This window comes from Somniosus microcephalus, chromosome 9, assembly GCF_052327205.1.
Source record: "Somniosus microcephalus isolate GS21.2 chromosome 9, FLI_Smic_1.0, whole genome shotgun sequence".
NCBI classification, from domain to species: Eukaryota; Metazoa; Chordata; class Chondrichthyes; order Squaliformes; family Somniosidae; genus Somniosus; species Somniosus microcephalus.
This window is the reverse complement of record NC_140995.1, coordinates 62,617,001-62,640,775: the sequence shown is the minus strand read 5'-3', so window position 1 is coordinate 62,640,775 and position 23,775 is coordinate 62,617,001. Positions and strand designations below refer to the sequence as shown.

The following is a 23,775-nucleotide window of genomic DNA, read 5'->3' as shown; positions in this document are numbered from 1 at the left end:
CTCCTGAAAGGCCTGGCTCTAATATTTAGGCTATGTCCCCTAGTCCGAGACTCCCCAACCAGCGGAAATAGTTTCTCTCTATCCACCCTATCAGTTCCCCTTAATATCTTGAAAACTTTGATCAAATCACCCCAATTCTTCTAAATTCCAGGGAATACAACCCTAGTTTGTGTAATCTCTCCTTGTAATTTAACCCTTGGAGTCCAGGTATCATTCTAGTAAATCTACACTGCTTTGCTGCTGATTGCCTTTCACAGAATCACAGAATCACAGAAACCCCACAGTGCAGATAGAGGCCATTTCGGCCCATCGAGCCTGCACTGACACATATCCCACCCGATCCCCATAACCCCTACACCAACACATATCCCACCCTATCCCCGTAACCCCACGTATTTAATCCCCCTAACACTAAGGATCAATTTTATCATAGCCAATCAACCTAACCTGCACATCTTTGGACTGTGGGAGGAAACCGGAGCACCCGGAGTAAACCCACGCAAACACGGGGAGAATGTGCAAACTCCACACAGACAGTCGCCCGAGGCCGGATTCGAACCCGGGTCCCTGGCGCTGTGAGGCAACAGTGCTAACCACTATGCCACTGTCTTAAAAAACACCTCAGCTCCCTAACTCCCCTGATAGCACAATCAACGACTTACTGTTTTGGGAGTGCCAAAGCCTCATCCTCCTATACTCTGCATGCACTGACTTATTAACACATAGTATCATATTCAAGGGATTAAATAACCCTAGACATGAGCCCCGAGACCAGCAGCGACAGAAGGTGCTCCTTCTAGGTCATGACCTGTTACTGGAAATACAGAAATAGCAGAAAAATAAAAGATAGAGCAACTAACTTTATGTCCTACATTTATTAAAAAAGCAACTGTATGTCACATTTCAAATGAAGTAGTTTAAAAAGAACACATTTCTCAAAGCGTACAAACCAGGGAATATTGTATACTAGCAGCATCCAAATGTTAGATTTACTACAAACCATGACAGTCTTTGTACTGACGAACTACAGACAACACAATTTACAGCAAACTCTGTTTTTCATAGTGCAGATAAACAAAACTTAATAAATTTAACAATTTAAGGTTAAATAATTTTAAATAATTGTTAAATACAAGACACTTTTCATTTAGAGCTTCTGTACAAAGATAAACAAATTTGGCATTGTACAAGTGGCTTGCTGTCTCACTGTGTACACACTCTAGGTGCATCATTGATCCTACAGCCTAAATGAACTGTACAAAAATCAGTGAAGTTGTAGATTTAGTCGTGAGCCATTCAAAAGGCAAGTGTAGCTTTAAACATCAGAACACTGCTTGTTTCAGGCACCAATGTTTATTCCTGCAAATGAACATTCCCCTAAAGTAATTGTATCTAAACCTGCGTCATCAGACTAGTGCTAAATTCCAAACAAAGCCCTGCGGATATCACTAAAGTCTTATTGCTATGACACTGCGACAATGAAAGAAACTAATTACAAAAAATAGAGCACCTTTTACGTTGAAGTTACCGTCTCAAGATTCTATTTTACAATACAAGAGGCTGTGAGGCTCTTAGCGAGTTCAACCGCATGGTGAACACTGCTGGGTTTAACTATTCTTGTCATTGGTGTGTTCGTGTGAACAGAATCAGACACATAATTATAGCTACAACACTTATACCTATTTCTGAACAGATTAGTATAACATTCTAGGAGTTAATGAATCTTCCATCTAGTGCTTTTTATCATGGTGTCTGTACATCAGGACTTCTTGTCGATAGTGTTGAAGAACCATTCAGTAAATTTCCGTAACTGTGCGGCAGCGGTCTGGGACTCCTCCTGAAGCCGCAGGTTATCGTGTCGCAGGTGGTGAACCTCAGCCTGGAGCATCGCCTTGTCTTCCTTTTCCTGCTCAGAAAAGTATTATATGAAATAAAAACAACAGTGCTGGTAGCTTCGCTGCACCCAGTGGGACTTTGCCAGATTGGGGCTTAACACTATATACTGACCTTGTAACGTGTACTTTCTCCGAGGTGCTGCAATTCATGGCCGCACTGCATTGGGTTAACGTTTTTAAAGCCACACGATGTGGCATCGCTTGATTGTTTTAAGTTGGTTACCAAGCTTGACAATTAATGTAAGATTGAACAGAACTTTAAAGCTTCAAGCTTTCTAAATATTTTGCATTTTGTTCAGACAATGTTATATAAAGACACACATTTTCTCACACTATATTCTAATTTCAAGGAGAAATAAAATATTTAATCAAGCTTTACTCTTGCAGTTTGACATCTTACAAACTTGTATTTACAGTCTTGCAAAACTTTATCTCCCGAATTACTTCAGATACACCGTATGTGCGCGAGTAACAGTGTGTGTATGGAGGGAGGGAAGGTGCACCACGGGATGGAGGAGGGGTGCGCGGAGGGAGGGATGGAGGAGGGGTGCGCGGAGGGAGGGATGGAAGAGGGGTGCGCGGAGGGAGGGATGGAGGAGGGGTGCGCGGAGGGAGGGATGGAGGAGGGGTGCGCGGAGGGAGGGATGGAGGAGGGGTGCGCGGAGGGAGGGATGGAAGAGGGGTGCGCGGAGGGAGGGATGGAAGAGGGGTGCGCGGAGGGAGGGATGGAGGAGGGGTGCGCGGAGGGAGGGATGGAGGAGGGGTGCGCGGAGGGAGGGATGGAGGAGGGGTGCGCGGAGGGAGGGATGGAGGAGGGGTGCGCGGAGGGAGGGATGGAGGAGGGGTGCGCGGAGGGAGGGATGGAGGAGGGGTGCGCGGAGGGAGGGATGGAGGAGGGGTGCGCGGAGGGAGGGATGGAGGAGGGTTGCGCGGAGGGAGGGATGGAGGAGGGGTGCGCGGAGGGAGGGGTGCGCGGAGGGAGGGATGTGCGGAAGGAGGGAGGGATGGAGGAGGGGTGCGGAGGGATGGAGGGAGGAGGGGTTCACGGAGCGGGGAGGAAGGTGTATAAAGGAAGAATGGGTTTACAGAGGGAGGGGGCTATATTTTTAATACTATTACAACTCATGACATTTTGCATGGCGAAATGGGTGTGAAGAAGAAGCAGGTTAAGAGGCGATACCTTTCGTAGGTCATCCTGAAGCTGAATGAGAATAGTCTCCAGCTGATTCACTTTCCCAGTGATTGTGTTGGCACTATTTCCCCTAAATAAAAGCACCAGGAAAATAAAAATCAGTGTCCGGCACTTCACAAACATCAGCTGATCATTCCAGCCTTAGATTAGTGTACAGGAGAGATAAAAGGAAATAACATTGGCAGTCTGGAACAAAAAACAAGAAAATGTGGGAAAATACATAGCAAATCTGAGAGCAGCTATACAGGTTGTCATTTCAACTGAAATCCTTTACAAAATCATAAGATATAGATGAGGAAGGACATTCGGCCCATCTTAGCTCATCCATCTTCTTGAATGATTTTTACAAGTATAACTGGGACTCCTGAGTGAAACGTTGTTTCCAGGCGCTGGAGGTTGCGATTTGGCTGAGGAAAGTTCTGTGATTGGGGGGTGGAGAGAAGAAATAGATGCTGGTTGGTTAGGAATGGAGGTCCTGCAGAGGAAATGATTAATGCCTATGTGGACATTTAGAGACAAATAGATTAGGTGGGTCAATGCTTGACTCAACACAAGGGGTGGAAGGGAAGGGACTTAAATAATCTCCCAATTGGGACCATCTCAGCAGGGGGGGGGGGGGGAGGGAGAAAGCTGCACCATCAAGATGGCCTTCATCTTGGCTGATAAAACAGTAAAGATAAATTAAAAGGGTAGGAGGAATTTGCACTGGAAGAAAAGGGGAGAAGATGAGATTGTGGAGCCACTACTAGGGGTGAGTCAGAGTGATACAGCAAGGAAGACAGAATGCTGAAAGACATATGTATATGAATGGTGGGAACAAAGAGATAAAGTGGATGAGTTAGAATTGATGGTGAGTGGGTGCAAGTATGATGGGAGTTACTGAAACTACTAAAAGGATGATGATGTGTGGGGAACAGACGTGCAGGGCTGTGCGTGTTTCGTGAAAGAGAGAAGAGGAAAGGAGGGAACAGGAGGGCACTGTTTGTCAGGAAAGGATCTGGAAATGTGTCACAGTACCTTTGGGTGGACTGGAAGATAGAAAAGGGAAAATATTAGTAGTAGGAATATGCTGCAAATCTAAATAAAACCAAGAAGGGGGAAGTTCTGCTGTGGAAGGATGAATATTGGAGAGATACTTCAGTTGTAATCACGGAAGATTTTAATCTTGACAGATTTTCCCCACTGTAAATCTCAGTCTGTATGCACGAGGGAGTTTACTTAAGTACTCAAGAATATCTTCTTACAGGTGAACAAACACACAAAGGGAAAGACAATATTGGATTTGCTGCTAACTAATGAGGGAATAATGAGACAAGTTTAAGTGGAACATTTGGAGTTTAGCATGTTATTTTCAGTGGCAGTGTGGGTGGGGTCAGAAGAGAGTGAAGTGATAGAATTGCCAAATCACTATTTTGTGAGGGGAGCGATGTCTGAATGGAACGAGCAGCATAAGGGAGGGAACAGCCAGGAAACCCTTAATATCACAAGGGAAGCATAGTCGGAGGTTTCAGAAGCTGAAGGTAAACAAGGCTCCAGGCTCTGAGAGTTTCTATCTAAGGGAGTTGGCTGAGGAAACTGCAAATCCCCTCATCAATTTCTTTCAAAGCTCACCGGAATCAAATAATGTCCCAATGGATTGGATAGTAGTGATTGTGCTGCATATAAGGAGAGAAAGAGGGGAACCCTCAAATTAAAGCTCTGTGAGCCTTACCTCAATTGTGGGGAAAGTGTTTTGAGACTTTGATGAGGGGATAGCACAAGAGATCATCTGGAAGGACAGGGTCTGACTAAAGAGAGCCAGTATAGGTTCAAATAGAGGCGGCCAGGTCTGACTAATTTACTGGATTTATTTCAAAAGGTTACAGAGATACTGGGTGTTGTCTACCTGGATTTCAGGAGAACATTTGATACCATCTCGCATAACAGATTGATTCACAAGGTGTGTACCTATGGGATAGATGGCAAAATATTAGGCTGGATTGATGTGTGACTGAAAGCTACATAACAAGGGTGCTTGGAAAGTGGTTGCCAGTGGAGTCCTAGGAGTTGGTGTTCAGGCCTCTGTTTACATTTATAAATGAATTGGAGGATGGAATATTATCCAAGTCATTGAGGTTTATGGATATCATCAAATTGGGTGCAGCAGCCAATGATGCTAACTGATGTGTGATAATCCTGGGGAGGGATCTGAACAGGCACGATCGATGGGCAGAGAGGTGCCAGATGGAGTTTAACACAGATGAGTATAAAGTCACAAGTGTAGAGGTGAAAGAAGCAAGAATGTGGAGTACCTATTAAATGGCAACATGATCCCAGTGAAGCAGGAAAGAGAACTAGGGGGTTTGGAACATAGAACATTAAAACCCTCGGTTTGGTGTTTGCAGGTAGTCAAGAAAGTAAATAAAATGTTGGGATGTAAAGCTAGGGTGTGGCAAGTCAAAGCAAGTGTTCAGTTTTAGTTTCCATATAACAGAAAGGATCTTGAGTTATTGGCCCGTATTTTCCGATCGCAGGCCTCCTGCGGGCAGAGGCCTGCAATCTGGAAAAATCTGCGCCCTTACCCGAGGGCTCCCAGGACGCGCACACTTCCGATGCTGGGTCTCACCAAACTCCAAGTGCGCAGGGCCCACGTATCCCAGGGGCGCAAGTAGTTCGCAGCGTCCCTGGGATCACGTGGGCCATGGGGAGCCAATCACTGAAGGGAATCTCCCTTCATACATTTGACAGGAAGATCTGTCAAATATATGAATGGAGATCAATGAAAAAACATAGTAAAACTTTAAATAATTTTTTTTTTAAATCACATTTTTAAAATGACTTGAAATTACAATAAATTAAGTATTTTAAACAAAAATTTAATTAAAAAAAAAAAAATTAAAGTATTTTACAGGGCTAAAAATAAACAACTTTTTAAAAAGTATTTTTAAATGATAAATCAGTGAGAATTAAAAAAAAAAAAACTTTTTTCTACTCTTATCCTGGTAAAAGCAGGCCTTATCAGGCGTAAGAATTGTAAGGGTTTTCTGCGGGCGGAGGGTCTCCAAAAGCGGAACTATCCGCCCGCAGAGGCCCTTCTCCAGGGCAACCGGAGGATCTGTCAACAGGATTCTTGACAGATCGGAAATGCTGGTTTTCAAGCGCATGCGCAGTGCATACCTGAAACCGGCATTTCCGATAACCCTACGGGTGGGTACACAGCGCCTACCCACCCGTAGGGATTGTTATATCCGGCACATTAGAGGAATGTTAGGCGACATGGGTGAAAAGGGTTAAAATGTAGAGTGCTGACTCCAATAAAATAAAAACAGCTCACAAGTAGAGACAACAATTTCTGTCTGTACCATCATGCTGAAAAGGCAGATTCCACCTGCATTCTATGAATATATGGTGCTGACTGCTACTAAACTTAATTAAAAAGATCTGGAGACCTGGGAAAGTAAAGATAAGGGGAACTTGCTTGCTTTAGTTTGTAGGCGGGTGGATAACAGGATGATAGAAAGCTGAATCAGTTTTACCCATATCAAAGTTCCACTGAATCTTGTACACTGTAGCTCAGAAATGTAAAGGTGAACCAGAGGTGATTAGGTCATGCTGCCACACTGGACATGCCATAAAAGAGCATTTTGATAAGAAACCAAGGTATACAAATCAAGCGAATTAGAACGAGAATTTGGATTCGACCCGGAAAGGTTGAGCCCAAGAACTATAACTCAAAAGACATTTTTTCCCGAGCCAAGCTAGCTTGGTTATGAATATTTAACTTTATTTGAGGTATTAACACTTTGAATTAATTAACTTTGCTTGTGAGCACATTGTCTTACCATCATTGATTGAACTTGCATAACTAAGTCGACTGGTTAACAGGGGAAAGGATATGGAGTTATTGCAGGAGAATGGATAGAGATTGTGGAGAAAGGATATGGAGTTATTAGAGGTGAAAGGAGAAGGAATGGAGGACTATTAGTTCCAGAATAACAATAAGGAATCTGATTCCACTCTCTGATGGGAGGTTTGGAAGGGTAGGCTAGATGGACCCAGTGGTACTGCTCAAAACCATTACTATGTTCCTATGTGCAGAGTTTATTGAACTGTTGGTTCTTAATGAAGGGAGCCTAAGAACATAAGAATTAGGAGCAGGAGTAGGCCATACGGCCCTTCGAGCCTGCTCCGCCATTCAATAAGATCATGGCTGATCTTCGACCTCAACTCCACTTTCCTGCCCGATCCCCATATCTCTTGATTCCCCTAGAGTCCAAAAATATCCATCTCAGCCTTAAATATACTCAAGAACTGAGCATCCACAGCCCTCTGGGGTGGAAAATTCCAAAGATTCACAACCCTCTGAGTGAAGAAATTCCTCCTCATCTCAGTCTTAAATGGCAGACCTCTTGTCCTGAGACTATGCCCCCTAGTTCTAGACTCTCCAGCCAGGGGAAACAACCTCTCAGCATCTACCCTGTCAATCCCCCTCACAATCTTGTATGTTTCAATGAGATCACCTCTCATTCTTCTAAACTCCAGAGAGTATAGGCCCAATCTACTCAATCTCTCATCATAGGACAACCCTCTCATCTCAGAATCAATCTAGTGACACCGCCTCCAAGGCAAGTATATCCTTCCTTAGATAAGGAGACCAAAACTGTGCACAGTACTCCAGATGTGGTCTCACCAAAACCCTGTACACTTGTGGTAAGACTTCTTTACTCTTATACTCCAGCCCCTTTGCAATAAAGGGCAACATGCCATTTGTCTTCCTAATTGCTTGCTGTACCTGCATGCTAACTCTCTGTGTTTCCTGTACAAGGACACCCAAATCTCTCTGAACACAAACATTTAATAGTTTCTCACCATTTAAAAAATATTCTGTTTTTCTATTCTTCCTACCAAAGTGAATAACCTCACATTTCCCCACATTTTACTCCATCTGCCACCTTATTGCCCACTCAATTAACCTGTCTATATCCCTTTGTATCCTCCTCATAGCTTACTGTCCTACCTAGCTTTGTATCATCAGCAAACTTGTATACATGACACTCGGTCCCTTCATCAAAGTCATTAATATAGATTGTAAATAGCTGAGGCTCCAGCACAGATCCTTGCGGCATCACACTAGTTACAGCCTGCCAACCTAAAATGACCCGTTTATCCCTACTCTCTGTTTTCTGTCTGTTAACCAATCCTCTATCCATGCTAGTATATTACCCCCATCCCCATGAGCCCTTATCTTGCGTAACAACCTTTTATGTGGCACCTTATCGAATCCAGTAGTTCCCCTTTATCTACCCTGCTCATTACATCCTCAAAAAACTCTAATAAATGTATCAATCACGATTTCCCTTTCATAAAACCATGTTGACTTTGCATAATCATATTATGATTTTCTAAGTGCCCCGTTACCACTTCCTTAATAATGGATTCCAGCATTTCACCCCGACGACTGATGTCAGGCTAACTGGCCTGTAGTGCCCTGTTTTCTCTCCTCCCTCCTTTCTTGAATAGAGGTGATACATTTGCTACCTTCCAATCCACTGGGACCATTATAGAATCTAGTCTGAGCAATGGGAAGGCTAAATTAACTTGTAAATGGTTTATTTTAAAATTTGTTATCTGAACGTGGGTGATGCGGGCAAGGACACATTTATTGCCCGTCCCTAGTTGCCCTGGGGTGGGGGAGTCGTCTTCATTGGAGGGATGTATGTGCTTGGTAGGCCACTTCAGACGGCATTGAGAGACAACAGAGTGCAGAACTGGAGTCACGCGTGTAGCCAGAATTTTGGGGGGGGGGGGGGGGGTAGTAGTGGCGGCAAATTAGGACATCAGCGAACCAGATGGGTTATTATGACAACCCAGAAGCATTTATGGTCATTTTACTCTCTTTACACAGTTACTGTGTAGTATTTCCCTTCATATCTTTAACATTGTAAGTGGATTAGATTAATTGTTACAGGCAGGCTGGGGCACGTAATTCTATATTTGAAACGTGCTTTCTGATGGGCCCTTGAAATTGGGAGTCGGGACTGAAGCTTTTCCTCGAAACAAAATTGAAATACTAAATTCTTTTAATACCTCTTTTAAGAATTTAATATAATCAAAATGATCACATATTAGTTAAGATTTCCTATATGTGGGGGGTACATTCCTGAGTTTAAGTGTTAAATAAAACCATCACAGATAAATTTCAGGAATAAAAAATAATTTGGCAACAAAATAATCTCTGCTTTTATGTAAAGAAACTTTAAACATGTTGTTGCTATTTGGAGCAAACTCTCATCTTAAACAAGCTGCTAATGAGAACAGATGGCAACACTTTTGCCTCACTTGGGAGTTTAAGAGGAATCACATTACACGAGACAAACGTAAAGTCATCAATTCCACAGATCCCGCTGGCAGAATGCAGAACTTAAGAGTTCCCAATCAATCCCGTTTAATCCATATTTATTTATAGTGACTGGAACCTAATACTATGCACTGCTGTGTCAGCAAGACCGATGGAAGAGCCTCACACACACACAGACAGACACACACACACCCAGTCAGTCACACACAGATATATACACAGACACACACACACCCAGTCAGTCACAGTCTTACACACATGTAGACGCAGTCACACACACACGCAAACACAGACAAAGTCACACACAGACACACACGCAAAGTTACACACACAACAGATCGGAATAATGTGGTTTCGATCATTCTGAAGATTTTATAAAACACTGTTGGGGTAATACAATTACATTTGACGAGGCTTGTAGCTGGCTCTCAGCATGATGCGTGTGATGTAAAAAATGCAGAGTGCTTCGAGTCAAAGGGAACACAACTCAGTTCCTTTCGTGGGAACAATAAAAAAATGATCTGCTGGAACAAAACCAGGTCCAGCCAGGCATCCAAGGTCAGCAGTTGCACATTACGCCATCTGCTTCTACTCTTAAGCCTCCTGATGTGTTTGAAAGGCCTGTCTCTGTGCCGACTGCTGCTACACCCATGGCTGCCCATGTTATGGGTCACATTTGAGGCTCTCCTGTTGGTTGTGCAAGTCTTGAGTCTGATCATTTCATCTCACGTTGCCAATGTCACGCCCAATTAATCAGGAGGAATAGGATTTTTGTTAGAAAACATTCCAAACATAAAATAGTGGAAAATAAAGTTGCTGCAGGAACTTAAATGCACGTGTATATGAATGCAATGAAGCTGAAGCTTTTGCTTAATGAAACACCAGACTGAAAATACCCAGAGATGTGCACACACTCTCAGCCACATGGAATCCAAATCCTAACTAATATCCCAGCAGAGGGAGGAATGGTAAACAGAGCACATACACACCATCACATTCAGCCAGTGCTTTAACAAATCATTTTACACAACATTTTAGAAGCTCCCCATTTAAACTCACGAGGCAGTGGAATCGAATTACTGCGTTTGTATTTGGTGTGCCTTGGGAACTATTCATCAGAGCTGGTTTTAATTGGTACAGAACAGGGGGGGGCTACACTACACCATGGAGTAGCAATTAAAATGCATGCATTATTTTATGGCACAGATCTCTGCTGATTTGACAAATTCCCATGTGAATGACTGAAATCTTCAGCATAAAGCTGTTTACAATTACAGAAAATGCTGGAAATACTCAGCAGGTCAGGCAGTATCTGTGGAGAGAGAAACAGAGTTAACGTTTCAGGTCAATGACCCTTCGTCAGAACTGGAAAAAGCTGGAGATGCAGGGGCAGGGAAAGGGGGGAGGGGAGGAAAGAACAAAAGGGAATTGTGATAGGATGGAAGGCAGGAGAGATTAAGAGACAAAAGGGATGATGGTTCAAGGCAAAAGAGATGGTAATGGGACAAGTTAAGAAACAAAAGATGGCTCTAGATGAAGTGTAAATGGCAATGGCAGAAAGAAAGACAGCTGCCAGAGAGAAAGAAAAAAAACATGGAAAAAAAAATAGGGGCAGAGGTTATGGTCTAAAATTGTTGAACTCAATGTTGAGTCCAGAAGGCTGTAAAGTGCCTAATCGAAAGATGAGGTGCTGTTCCTCGAGCTTCATTGGAACAATGCAAGAGTCCGAGGACGGTGAGGTCTGAGTGAGTGGAGCGGAGAATTAAAGTAACAGGCGACCGGAAGCTCGGGGTCACCCTTACGGATTGAACGGAGATGTTCCGCAAAGCGGTCACCCAATCTGCGTTTGGTCTCCCCAATGTAGAGGAGAACGCATCGTGAGCAGTGAATACAGTGTACTAAATTGCAAGAAGTACAAGTAAATCACTGTTTCACCTGGAAGGAGTGTTTGGGAACCTGGACAGTGGGAAGGGAGGAGGTAACAGGGCAGGTGTTGCATCGCCTGCGTTTGCACGAGAAGGTGCCGGGCGAAGGGGAAGGGGTGATAGAGGAGTGGACCAGGGTGTCGCAGAGGGCGCGGTCCCTTCGGAATGCTGAAAGGGGGTGGGGGGGGGGGGGGGATCACGCTGGAGGTGACGGAAATGGCGGAGGATGATCCGTTGCATGTGGAGGCTGGTGGGGTGAAAGGTGAGGACAAGGGGAACCCTATCGTGGTTCCGAGAGGGAGGGGAAGGGGCGAGAGCAGAAATGCGGGAAATAGAACGGGCATGGTCAAGGGCCGTGTCAACCACAGTAGAGGGGCATCCTCGGTTGAGGAAAAAGTTTCTCACTCCACAGATGCTGCCTGACCTGCTGAGTAGTTCCAGCATTTTCTGTTTTTATTTCAGATTTCCAGCATCTGCAGTATTTTGCTTTTGTATTGCTGTTTACAATTGTTTAGTTCTGAAAAGGCTGAAGATAGATTTTCTCGGAGCAGTTCTGGTAAATCTTTTTTTATGTAGAGATTTCAGCCCCATCGTTGCTGCTGAGCTGACTGATTGGAATTTAGTAGTAGTATTACTTCCAATAACACAATTGATTTTTAAGATAGCTGAGGCAAGGTAGGCTTGTAATTCAACTTTACTATTACTGTTATTTGAGTGCGGCACCAAGGAGTCCTCACAAAACTGACGTCAATGAGGGTCAAGGGGAAAGCCCTGCAGTGGTTTGAGTCGCAGTTGACACCAAGGTTGTTGGAGCCCAATCACTGCAGCCCTAGGACATGGCTGTAGGAATTCCTCAGGGCAGTATCCTCAGCCTAACTACAGTCAACTTCTTTTATAAGTCAGGACCTGAGGCTGTTTGCTGATGATTCTACAGTGTCCAGCTCCATTCAAAACTTCTCCAATAAATTAAGCAGCCCATTCCAGCCTACAGCAGGTTCTGGATAACGTCCAGGCTGGGGCTGACAAGTTGCAGGTAACATTCACGCCACATAAGTGCCAGGTAATGAACATCTCCAACAAAGATGCTCAACCACGTTCTCCTGGCCGTCAATTACAGCACCATTGGACCAGTCATATCAACAAGAGCAGGGCAGAGGCTGGGTAATCTGCAATGAGTGGCTCACCTCACTCTCAAAGCTTCTCCACCATCTACAGGGTTCAAGTCAGAAGTGTGATGGAATACTCACCACTAACCTGGTTGGGTGCAGCTGCAACTATATTCGAGTATCACAAAACCACCCAGGACAGAGCAGTTCACTTGATTGATGCCCCACCACTGAACTTAACATTTGCCCCCACCACCACTGGCACACCTTGCTGCAGTGTGTTCTATCTACAGGATTTCACTGCATCATCTCGCCAAGGTTATCTACCTGAGAAGCACAAAAGCAACTAAGTCCAAGTTTCCTCCAAGTTACACATCATCCTGACTTGCACATAGCGCTGCTTCTTCATTGCTGATGGGTCAAAATCCTAGAATTCTGTGTAAAGTTATGGGAGTACTATCAGCACGTGGACTGCAGCAGTTCACAAAGTCCCACCACCAACTTCTTAGGGACTAGAGATGGGCAATAATGCTGCCGTGGTAGCGTCACCCACATCTCGAGAACAAATAAAAATCAAGCACCTTATAATGGGCCAGAAATTCAGGTTCCCACGGTAGGGCCGACGAAAGTGGCGATAGTCGTGCATGCGCTGGAAACCGGAACTTCCGTTCCTTTGAAGGAGTTCACAGGTCAAACGTGTGCGCCGGAGAGGCAGTGCGTACACCTGGAACTTCCGTTTAAAAACATTTTTTTTTTTTTTTTTTTTTAAAAACAGGTTTCTCTGGGAGGGTAAATCTCCAGCAGCTGCGCAAATCTATGACTAGAGATTCCCTGCTACGATTGGCTCTCCATGGCCCACGTGATCCCAGGGAACTAACTGCGCCCCTGGGATACGCAAACACTGCGTGCTGGCAGCTGGAGGAGGCCCAGGATCGGAATCCCACGCGGGCCCACAGCACAACGGCAGGCGCGCTAGGTAAGTGCAGGTCGGGGGCTTGCACCCATGGGGAGCCTCAGACCCGAATTTCTGGCCCATTGTGTTTTATGATGAAAAGCATCAATAGTTTCCAAATAACCGATCTGATTAGTTCAGCTACAGTTTTACACCAGATAAAGCTCTCTCTTCTCCCTGCTCTTCCTCGTGTAATACACTGTGTAGTTGTTCACATTGTAAAATGCAGTCATTCTTTCCCACTACCTAGATAGGGACTCCAGTAACTTCTGACCCATGGCTATTCAAATAGTCTAATATTTGAACCAAAAGCAGTTTCTTCTCCGATGATTCTATTTATGTTGAGGAAATAATTTTGAACTATGTTAGCTGGAAGTATTCTTGCCTTATTGTCTACAAGAAGATGCCGGTGTCAGGCTGTCTGCAGGATTAAGACTGTCTGCAGGATTTAGCCCAGGTTCTTTGCTTGGCAGGTCATAAGCAATGTCCTAAACTAATCTGTTTATGTCGAGGCAGTAATTAGATATCTAAACAAGCTGGTGATTGGTATTCAACTCACTTGGTGCCATGGCATAGGTGTCTTTGCTACTGGTTTTGATTGACAGCCCAATACCCCGGAGGCTGCTCTGATACTTTTGAACACTATTTTTGATTGACAGTTTTGTTTAATTGTGAAGGATAGCTTGTGATCTTCCTTTGTACTAGATTGGATATCGAAAGGAAAGAGAGATTTATAATCAGGCTGGGGGCCCCATAATCTTCAGTTTTGCTGGGTCCCGGGTAGGTTGGGAGCTTAATGAGGCACTCCATCAGATTAATTTCTTACATAATTGAGTGTTTTCATCGCATACATGATTTAAAAGTAACTGAAGACAATTGCCAAGACAATATAATCAAGAAAGAAACATGAAATTAATGATTGTAAACCTGTGGCCTACCAAGTTTGATCTTCCTGTTGCAGAGACCAAGGCAGTTGAGCTGCTTCCTCTTGTACTTAGAATCATTTGCAAGGTTCAAGTACAAGAGTCAACAGCAGTCCTGGTAACTCCATACTGGCCAAGGCCTTGGTTCTCAAACCTACATAAATGTTGAGTATCGACCAACCCAAACAGAACAAACTTCTTCATCACGGGTGAAGTATTTTTTATAAAACAAACTGTACTTAAGGGTGTTCATCTGATGTCTCTCCTCTCGGGAGGGGTCAACCTAAATGCTCAAGAATGTCTCATAAAATAAACTTAATAAAAATGACTGGTCACCAGATTATAATTTCAAGATGTTTTTATTTGGCATGGTCAACTGTTGGAAGAAAAAGAACCAGCAACAGTTGTTGGGATAGATTAAAAAAAAGATGTTGTGCTCATTAAGGGAAAGGATGTTGGTGTTGGGAATGAAGACACTTTGCATTTCAGGCACCCAGTGTCAGCTTCAAGCACCTCCAGGTCAAGTATAGCACAGCGAGATTCAGAATAAAGCTCTCTCTACTCTTACCTACCACAGAAAAGCAGCCCCTACAGCACCAGTGTGTTACTTACTCATCAATTCCCACATAGGCCATCCTTAGACTAGTTAGACTGACAGGTCTGTTGAATTAGGGGCAGTTCTGTGCTTAGACCCATGCCCACCAGGAACTGGATTGAAATTGTGCAAACTCTGCTCATGTTGGGAACCTCTCTCTGTTGGCTGTAAGTGTCCTATCAGTCTGGGCTAGATTTGAACAAAAGCCATCATGCTTAACTCACTGCACCACCCAGTTCCCCTGGGGTGGGTCTTATAGGAAAGATCAATGCCCTTGTGTCCTATTTTGCAAGTCATGAGACCTTTTTTCTTTTTAAAAAAAGGTTCAAACATTGTGAATGCCTAAACCCAGTGTGAAGGACATGATCTAAAGGATAATTCAAGTTATTTGTTATGGGTCAGAAGTTTGCAAATTGGCAGGTGCTTTTAAATTTCCTGCCCCAGGTTAGAGAAACCAGCATGAAATGACCGTCTGTTAAAATATATTTGACATTTTGAAGCATCATGTGTGACAGACTCAAAATGTTGCATGTGTAGGAACGGTAGTGCCTATCTGAATAATTGCAGTTCGACTCAGTAAATCAAAACAACAAAGTTTAATAACAACGAAGTTAACTAGTAAACTACAGGAGAAGATGTATACAGGTCTGTTCAGGCTGCGAGGCACTCGAAGACTGCTGGAAGGTTCTGGAAACCGACGTCATCGCGTTCTTCGCGCCACTGGCGGTCACGTGATCGGCGTCATGATGTCATCACGCAGGGTATAGGAAGGTACATACAGTATAGTTAACAAACAGTTTAAAGGTGCAGTACGTGGCTGCACTACAATGCAGTTAAAGAGATTATTCTCAAATGTTCTGAGTCTCTTAGTGGCTCTGCCACAGGCGCCCCCCCCCCCCAGAATGCTCTTTAACAGAGAGTGTCAAATGAACAGGAGGCTTGATAAGCCTGGTCGAGCGATGGCGAAACTCAGGCAGCGGGAATGGAGCGTTGAAGGACGAGTCAGTTCTTGGCTGCGTCTGGAACGGCACGACAGGCGTGGAGGAAACAAGAGGTAGGCGACGTGGAAACCGATGCAGGCGGCTCACTGGCGGGCTGGTGCCGAGCTGGTCCGGCAGTCAACGGAGGGCGACCACGGCGAGGCGGTTGAGCAGCAACGACTGGTTCACTCCGATCGAGATGGGCCGGTTTAAGTCGGTCGATAGAGATGGTATCTGGTTTGCCAACGACCGTGAAAAAATTTTCACCCGATGAGATGACACGAAACGGTCCAGCATAAGGTGGTTTTAACAGGCCTCTGTGAGCGTCCTGCCGAATAAAAACATACTCAGAGCTCATTAGCTCTGCCGGGACGTGAGGCCTCTGTAGGTTGTGATTCGAGGTTGGAATAGGCAGGAAATTCTTGGCCACCTCCTGATGCTGGAGGAGCTGCTGAACCGCAGACCACGATTCCGTGTGTGAAGGGATAAAGTCACCTGGTACCCGAAGCGGCTGGCCGTAGACTAACTCGGCTGATGAAGACTGGAGATCATCCTTGGGGGCTGTTCAAAGGCCTAGTAACACCCAGGGGAGTCTGTCCACCCAGTTGGAACCATGCAAGCTGGCCCGGAGTGAGGCCTTGAGCGACCGATGGAACCGCTCGCACAGGCCATTCGCTTGCGGATGGTATGCGGTGGTGCGGTGCAGCTTGGCACCCAAACCTTGCGCGACTGCTGTCCACAACTCTGACGTAAATTGTGGGCCTCTGTCAGAGGAGATGTCGGATGGTACCCCGAAACGAGCTACCCACGATGAAACGAACGCCCTGGAGACGTCTGATGCAGCAGTAGCACTCAATGGAATTGCCTCTGGCCACCTGCTGGTACGGTCCACTACCGTCAGGAGATGTGTGAAACCTCACGAAACGGGAAGAGGACCCACTAAGTCCACGTGTACGTGGTCGAAACAGTGTTCTGGCACCGGAAATTCAGCCAGTGGAGCTTTGACATGGCGATTAACTTTTGCTTTTTGACAATCCACGCAATGGTTTGTCCAGTCCCGGACGTCCAAATGCATTCCTTTCCAGACAAATTTACGGGACATTAGCCGTTGTGAAGCACGCATCCCTAGGTGCGATAAACCATGTATGGCCTGGAAAATTTTCTTACGCCATTCCAACGGCACGATGGGCCTGGGCACTCCCATGGATGTGTCACACAAAAGCGTGGTTCCCGCCGCCTGGAACTTAACATCGGTCACCTGCCAACTGGAAGGCGTGGTCTGGTATGCCTGTACTTCGCGATCTGCCAGTTGCTCTTCTGCCAACCCAACGAAATCGATACCCAGGTGGACTGCCTGGACTGGAGAACGGGAGAGACAATCGGCCACAAGATTATCTTTGCCAGACACGTGCCTTAGATCCGTCGTAAATTCGGATATAAAGGTGAGGTGGCGCTGCTGGCGGGCTGACCAAGGCTCTGTCGTTTTTGCCATTGCGAACGTAAGTGGCTTGTGGTCCACGAATGCAGTAAACGGACGCCCTTCTAGGAGAAAACGGAAGTGTCGGACGGCTAAAAACAGGGCCAACAACTCCCTGTCGAAAGTGCTATATTTTTGCTCGTTCTTGCGAAGCTGGCGTCTGAAGAATGCTAATGGTTGCCACGCACCATCGACCCATTGCTCTTGAACCGCCCCGATAGCATAATCGGCGGCATCTGTAGTGAGGGCGATGGTCGCACCCGGTAACGGGTGAGCAAGCATGGTTGCGTCTGCCAACGCCACCTTGATGTTAAGGAACGCCTGGTCCATCGGCAGCGTCCAAGTGATAGCGTCCTTTCCCGACTTCCCTTTGAGCGCTTCGTACAGCGGCTGCATCAACTGGGCTGCCTTGGGGACGAACCGGTGATAGAAGTTCACCATCCCCAGAAACTCCTGCAGGGATTTGACTGTGTGGGGCCGTGGGAATGCTGTAACTGCTTCTACCTTGGTAGCTAGTGGGACGGCGCCGTCCAAAGTGATCTTGTGTCCCAGGAAATCGATGCTGGATAATCCAAACTGGCATTTGGCGGGGTTGATGATGAGGCCGTGCTGGCTGAGCCGGGCAAAAAGTGTGCGCAAATGCTGTAGGTGTTCCTGCGAATCTCTACTGGTGATGAGAATGTCATCCAAGTAAACAAAAAGAAAGGGCAAATCTCGTAACACAGAGTCCATGAGCCGTTGGAAGGCCTGCGCTGCGTTTTTCAACCCGAAAGGCATTCGGAGGAATTCGAAAAGTCCGAACGGTGTGATGACCGCCGTTTTGGTGACATCTTGCGGGTGTACCGGGACTTGGTGGTAACCGCGGACGAGATCCACCTTGGAGAAAATGGAGTTGCCAGCCAGATGGGCCGAAAAGTCCTGGATATGAGGTATTGGATACCTGTCCGGTGTAGTGGCTTCATTTAGACGTCGGTAATCCCCGCAAGGTCGCCAGCCACCACCTAGTTTGGGGACGATATGCAGTGGGGAGGACCAAGGGCTATTGGAGCGTTGGACGATCCCGAGGCATTCCATGGTGCGAAACTCGGCTTTTGCCGTTGCGAGCTTGCCTGGTTCCAACCGACGTGCCCGGGCATAAACCGGCGGTCCCTTCGTCGTGATGTGATGCACCACTCCGTGCCTCGTGACTGCTGCCGAAAAAGTAGGCCTGGTGAGCTCTGGAAACTCCCCGAGCAGGCGCGTAAACCCGTCCTGTGCTGCAAGCATACAGGCAATCGACCAGGACATGGTGGTGCTGCGATGGCACGGCAGTGCGTGGAAAGTGGACGCATTTATGAGTCGGCAGTGTTGGACGGCGACCAGAAAGCCGTTGGAGCAGAAAAAAATCGGCCCCCAGGATAGCCTACGAAACTTTAGCCACAATAAAGTCCCAAATAAATCTCTGACCGCTGAAGGTTAAACTGACTGTCCGTTTTCCGAACGTGCGGATATCCGCGCCATTAGCTGCCTCGAGGGGTGGACCGCGCCCGCCGGATTGCAGATCGAGCCTTGAAGCTGGCAGAATACTGCACTGGGATCCAGTGTTGCACAAAAATCGTCGCCCTGTCATGGAATCCGTGATGTACAGCAGCTTTCCCGCCGAACCAACCGCCATGGTGAAGTGGACGTTTTTTTTAGACCCAGTCAGTTTTGCCGAAGGGCGCGGGCTTGGTGGGGTGTTTTTTTTGGCGAAAAACTGCAGGGCGGGCGGCAGCATCGAGCGTTGGCGCCAAAACGGGCGTGGTATGCACACCAGCCTGCAGGAGGAGGGCTGGGCTGCGCCCGCGAGGGGGAAGGGCGCCTCGTGGCTGCACAATATTGCTGCGCAACAGTAAAAAACTTGTCTGCCTCAGCCGCAAGTTCTACACAGTCCGTAATCGGAGAATTGGCCAGGGCCGTCTGAACCGGTTCTGGTAGCTGGTTAAGGAAAAGTTCGCGGACCAAAAAACATTGGGGCTCCGAACCCAAAAGAGTGAGCATCTGGCTCATCAGTTCAGAAGGTTTTGGGTCCCCGAGGCCAGGCATAGCAATAAGCCTGCGTGCGCGCTCCGACTTATTGAGACCAAATACCTGTAGCAAACGAGTTTTAAAAGCCTCATACTTGCCCTCTTCTGGTGGATTGCCCAGGAGGCTGACGACCCGCGAGGCCGTGGTGCTGTCAAGAGCGGAGACCACGTGAAAATAACGGGTCGAATCCGCTGTAATCTCTCGGAGTGAGACCTGGGCTTCTGCCTGGAAGAACCATGCTGATGGCTGTTGTTCCCAGAACTGTGGAAGTTTGAGGGCGACGGCGTTCGTGTTCATTCTTGAATCTCAACTAAAGTTGTTCGACGAGATCAGGGTCACCAATGTAGGAACGGTAGTTCCTATCTGAATAATTGCAGTTCGACTCAGTAAATCAAAACAACAACGTTTAATAACAACGAAGTTAACTAGTAAACTACAGGAGATGATGTATACAGGTCTGTTCAGGCTGCGAGGCACTCGAAGACTGCTGGAAGGTTCTGGAAACTGACGTCATCGCGTTCTTCACGCCACTGGCGGTCACGTGATCGGCGTCATGATGTCATCACGCAGGGTATAGGAAGGTACATACAGTATAGTTAACAAACAGTTTAAAGGTGCAGTACGCGGCTGCACTACAATGCAGTTAAAGAGATTATTCTCAAATGTTCTGAGTCTCTTAGTGGCTCTGCCACACATGTGTATATATGTGTAGATAGCGCAAGAGCGAGAGCGAGAGAGAGGAATGAGAATAGGACTTAGGAATTGATAGGCAAAAAAAGACCAAAGTCCATCTAGTTTGCCTGTTACTATCCTGGTAGTCACATGATCCAACGATAATGGAATTGTTGACTAACCATAACAATCAATCTCTATCAATTGGTCTACAACAGACCCAGACACGAGGTGAGGAAAACCCCAGTGATGGACAGCTTTGGGAACCATAGGTCCAAAGTCACCTGTTCCTCCCAAGCATGGACCATGTCATGTCTCAAATTACTCACATATTGCATCCCAAAATGTTATTTTCCTAAAGAAATCTTTTGAATTTGTATTTGAATGAATCAATACTAATAGCTTCCACCGTCTCCCCAGGGAGCCCGTTCCATAGATTGACCACTTGCTCACTGAAATATTGTTTTCGTGGATTCGTTTTGATTTTACCCCCCTTCAAGCGCAGGCTGTCTCTTCTGATTCTCCTGCTCTGGAAAAGGTGAAACAGCTTGTCTCAGTCGGCATTATCTAATATCTTTAGAATCCTAAAAATAGAAATCCTATCATCTGTCAACCTTCTCTTTTCCAGTGGGAACATGCCCAATTTACACAATCACTCCTCATAATCCAATCGTTCCATTTCCTCAATAGCGTACAATAGACATCTAGTAAAGAGTACAAAGATCTGATTCTAACACAGGGCTTCAGATGACATTTACACACTGTTCAAGCGGAGCTCCCAATTAAAAAGAAATGTGAAATTCACTGAAAGGACTTTAGAGCAGCATTCACCTGAATCAAATAAAAACCAAAAATAGATCTTGATGAAGAGTCAATGCATGAGTATAGATTTTACATTCAATCTAAATGAATAAGCTATTTACTAAATCAAGGTCAAAAGAAATCAGAGCAAAAGCTACGAGAGTAACTGAATGATTACAGAAAATACAAGCATAAACTTACCATGACCTGTTCAACTTCTGCACAAACAAAGGCATCTGTCGATATGTTTTAGTGTTGAAAGCACAACTGTCTGATACTATCGAGAGATGTATTATTGATACCACAAAACCAGCATAGCAGCCAAAGTTCAGCTAGATCTGGCAATGCGCCTTTCTCATATCTGACTTGGAATGAGTCCTTCAGTGTTGGGTTAATGCCAGCAGCAGTCAGGTCACTGAAGACTGTGCGTTTGGGTGTATGACAGAGACTGCAGACATCATTAAACTGGAGAAAAACTGCATACACGGCAACCCGGAAACCTAGCAAAAGACAGCCAACAGCTTCAAATACAGCCCCAAATATAAACCAACATGTACAGAGAGGTTGAAAGTGCAGTGGGGCATGGGTTTGTCATAGCATTCCACCACTTGTATAGCACAAGATTGTGGCAAAATTGCAGACTATTCTGGATCTGTTGCTAAATCCAATTATTAAACAGTTTTAAAATCATTTATACAGTTATCACACTGACACAAAGCACATTTCCCCCCTCAATTTACAGAATTACTCATCAGATCTCTCACGAATCCTACCCACAGCATGTAGCAGCAATCCATCCTTACAATAGCCATAGGAGGGAGGGGCCAGGAGCGGGGAGAGGCCAGGAGCATATTACATAGGATATGCGGCACAGCAACAGGCCATTCGGCCCAACCAGTCAATGCCGTTTATGCTCCACTTGAGCCTCCTCCCGTCTTTCCTCATCTAATTCTATTCGCATAACCCTCTATTCCCTTCTCCCTCATATGCTTGTCTAGCCTTCCCTTCAACCACTCCCTGTGGTAGCGAGTTCCACATTCTCACCACTCTTTGGATAAAGAAGTTTCTTCTGAATTCCCTATTGGATTTCTTGGTGACTATCTTATATTGATGGCCTCTAGTTATGTTCTTCCCCACAAGTGGAAACATTCTCTCTGTATCAACTCTATCAAAACCTTTTATAATTTTAAAGACCTCTATTAGGTCACCCCTCAGCCTTCTTATAGAAACATAGAAGATAGGAGCAGGAGTAGGCCATTCGGCCCCTCTAGCCTGCTCCGCCATTCAATGCGATCATGGCTGATCATCCAAGTTCAGTGCCCGTTCCCTGCTTTCTTCCCATACACCTTGATCCCTTTAGCCTTAAAAAATATATCCAACACCTTCTTGAATATATTTAATGAATTGGCCTCTACTGCCTTCTGTGGTAGAGAATTCCACAGGTTCACCACTCTCTGGGTGAAGAAATTCCTCCTCATTTCTGTTCTAAAAGGCCTACCCCTTATCCTTAGACTGTGACCCCTGGTTCTGGATTCCCCGACCATCGGGAACATCCTCCCTGCATCTAGTCTGTCCAGTCCTGCCAGAATTTTATAAGTTTCAATGAGATCCCCTCTCAATCTTCTAAACTCCAGCAAGTACAAGCCCAATCGACCCAAACTCTCCTCATACGTCATTCCTGCCATCCCAGGTATCAGCCTGGTGAATCTTCTCTGAACTCCTTCCATGGCAAGAATATCCTTCCTCAGATAAGGTGACCAAAACTGCACACAATACTCAAGATGTGGTCTCACCAAGGCCCTGTACAACTGCAGCAAGACATCCTTGTTCTTGTACTCAAACCCTCTCGCTATGAAGGCCATTTGCCTTCTTAACCGCCTGCTGCACCTGCATGCTTACCTTCAGCGACTGGTGCACAAGGACACCCAGGTCTCGTTGCACTTCCCCTTCTCCCAATCTATTACCATTCAGATAATAATCTGCCTTCCTGTTTTTGACACCAAAGTGGATAACCTCACATTTATCCACGTTATATTGCATCTGCCATGCTTCTGCCCAATCACCCAACCTGTCCAAATCATCCTGTAGTTTCTCGGCATCCTCCTCACAGCACACACGCCCACCCAGTTTTGTGTCGTCTGCAAATTTGGAGATATTACATCTAGTTCCCTCGTCTAGATCATTAATATATATTGTGAATAGCTGGGGTCCAAGGACCGATCCCTGCGGTATCCCACTAGTCACTGCCTGCCACTCGGAAAAAGACCCGTTTATTCCAACTCTTTGCTTTCTATCTGCCAACCAGTTCTCTATCTAAGTCAATACCTTGCCCCCAATCCCATGTGCCTTAACTTTACACGCTAATCTCTTATGTGGGACCTTATCGAAAGCCTTCTGAAAGTCCAAATACACCACATCCACTGGTTCTCCCTTATCTATTTTACTAGTTACATCCTCAAAAAATTCCAGTAGATTAGTCAAGCACGATTTACCTTTTGTAAATCCATGTTGACTTTGTCCGATCCTGTCACTGTTTTCCAAGTGCTCTGCTATTACATCTTTCATAATGGACTCTAGCATTTTCCCCACTACCGATGTCAGGCTTACCGGTCTGTAATTCCCCACTTTCTCTCTACCTCCTTTTTTGAATAGTGGGGTAACATTAGCTACCCTCCAATCCATGGGTACTGTTCCAGATTCCATCGAATGTTGGAAGATGATCAGCAATGCATCTACTATTTCTAGGGAAATTTCTATTTCCAAGAGAAAAGAGACCCAGCCTGTTCATCCTTTCCTGATACGTATACCCTTGCATCTCTGGTATCATCCTTGTAAATCTTCTCTGCACCCTCTCCAGTGCCTCTATATCCTTTT

General features: G+C 45.7%; 1 protein-coding gene across 4 annotated transcripts in view; it reads right to left on the bottom strand.

Moving 5' to 3' along the window:
- Window positions 1-860: 860 nt before the first annotated feature.
- The window catches only part of sipa1l2a (signal-induced proliferation-associated 1like 2, genome duplicate a), a 547,440-nt gene continuing 524,525 nt past the window's right edge, over window positions 861-23,775 (bottom strand). For all 4 annotated transcript variants that reach the window (XM_085996661.1, XM_085996664.1, XM_085996662.1 and 1 more), the window contains 2 exons: window positions 3,076-3,157; window positions 861-1,906 (listed from right to left, as the gene is read on the bottom strand). In XM_085996661.1, coding sequence (XP_085852787.1) covers window positions 1,760-1,906; window positions 3,076-3,157 — 229 coding nt within the window. In that variant the 3' untranslated portion in view covers window positions 861-1,759. The remainder of the gene's footprint in view (window positions 1,907-3,075; window positions 3,158-23,775) is intronic.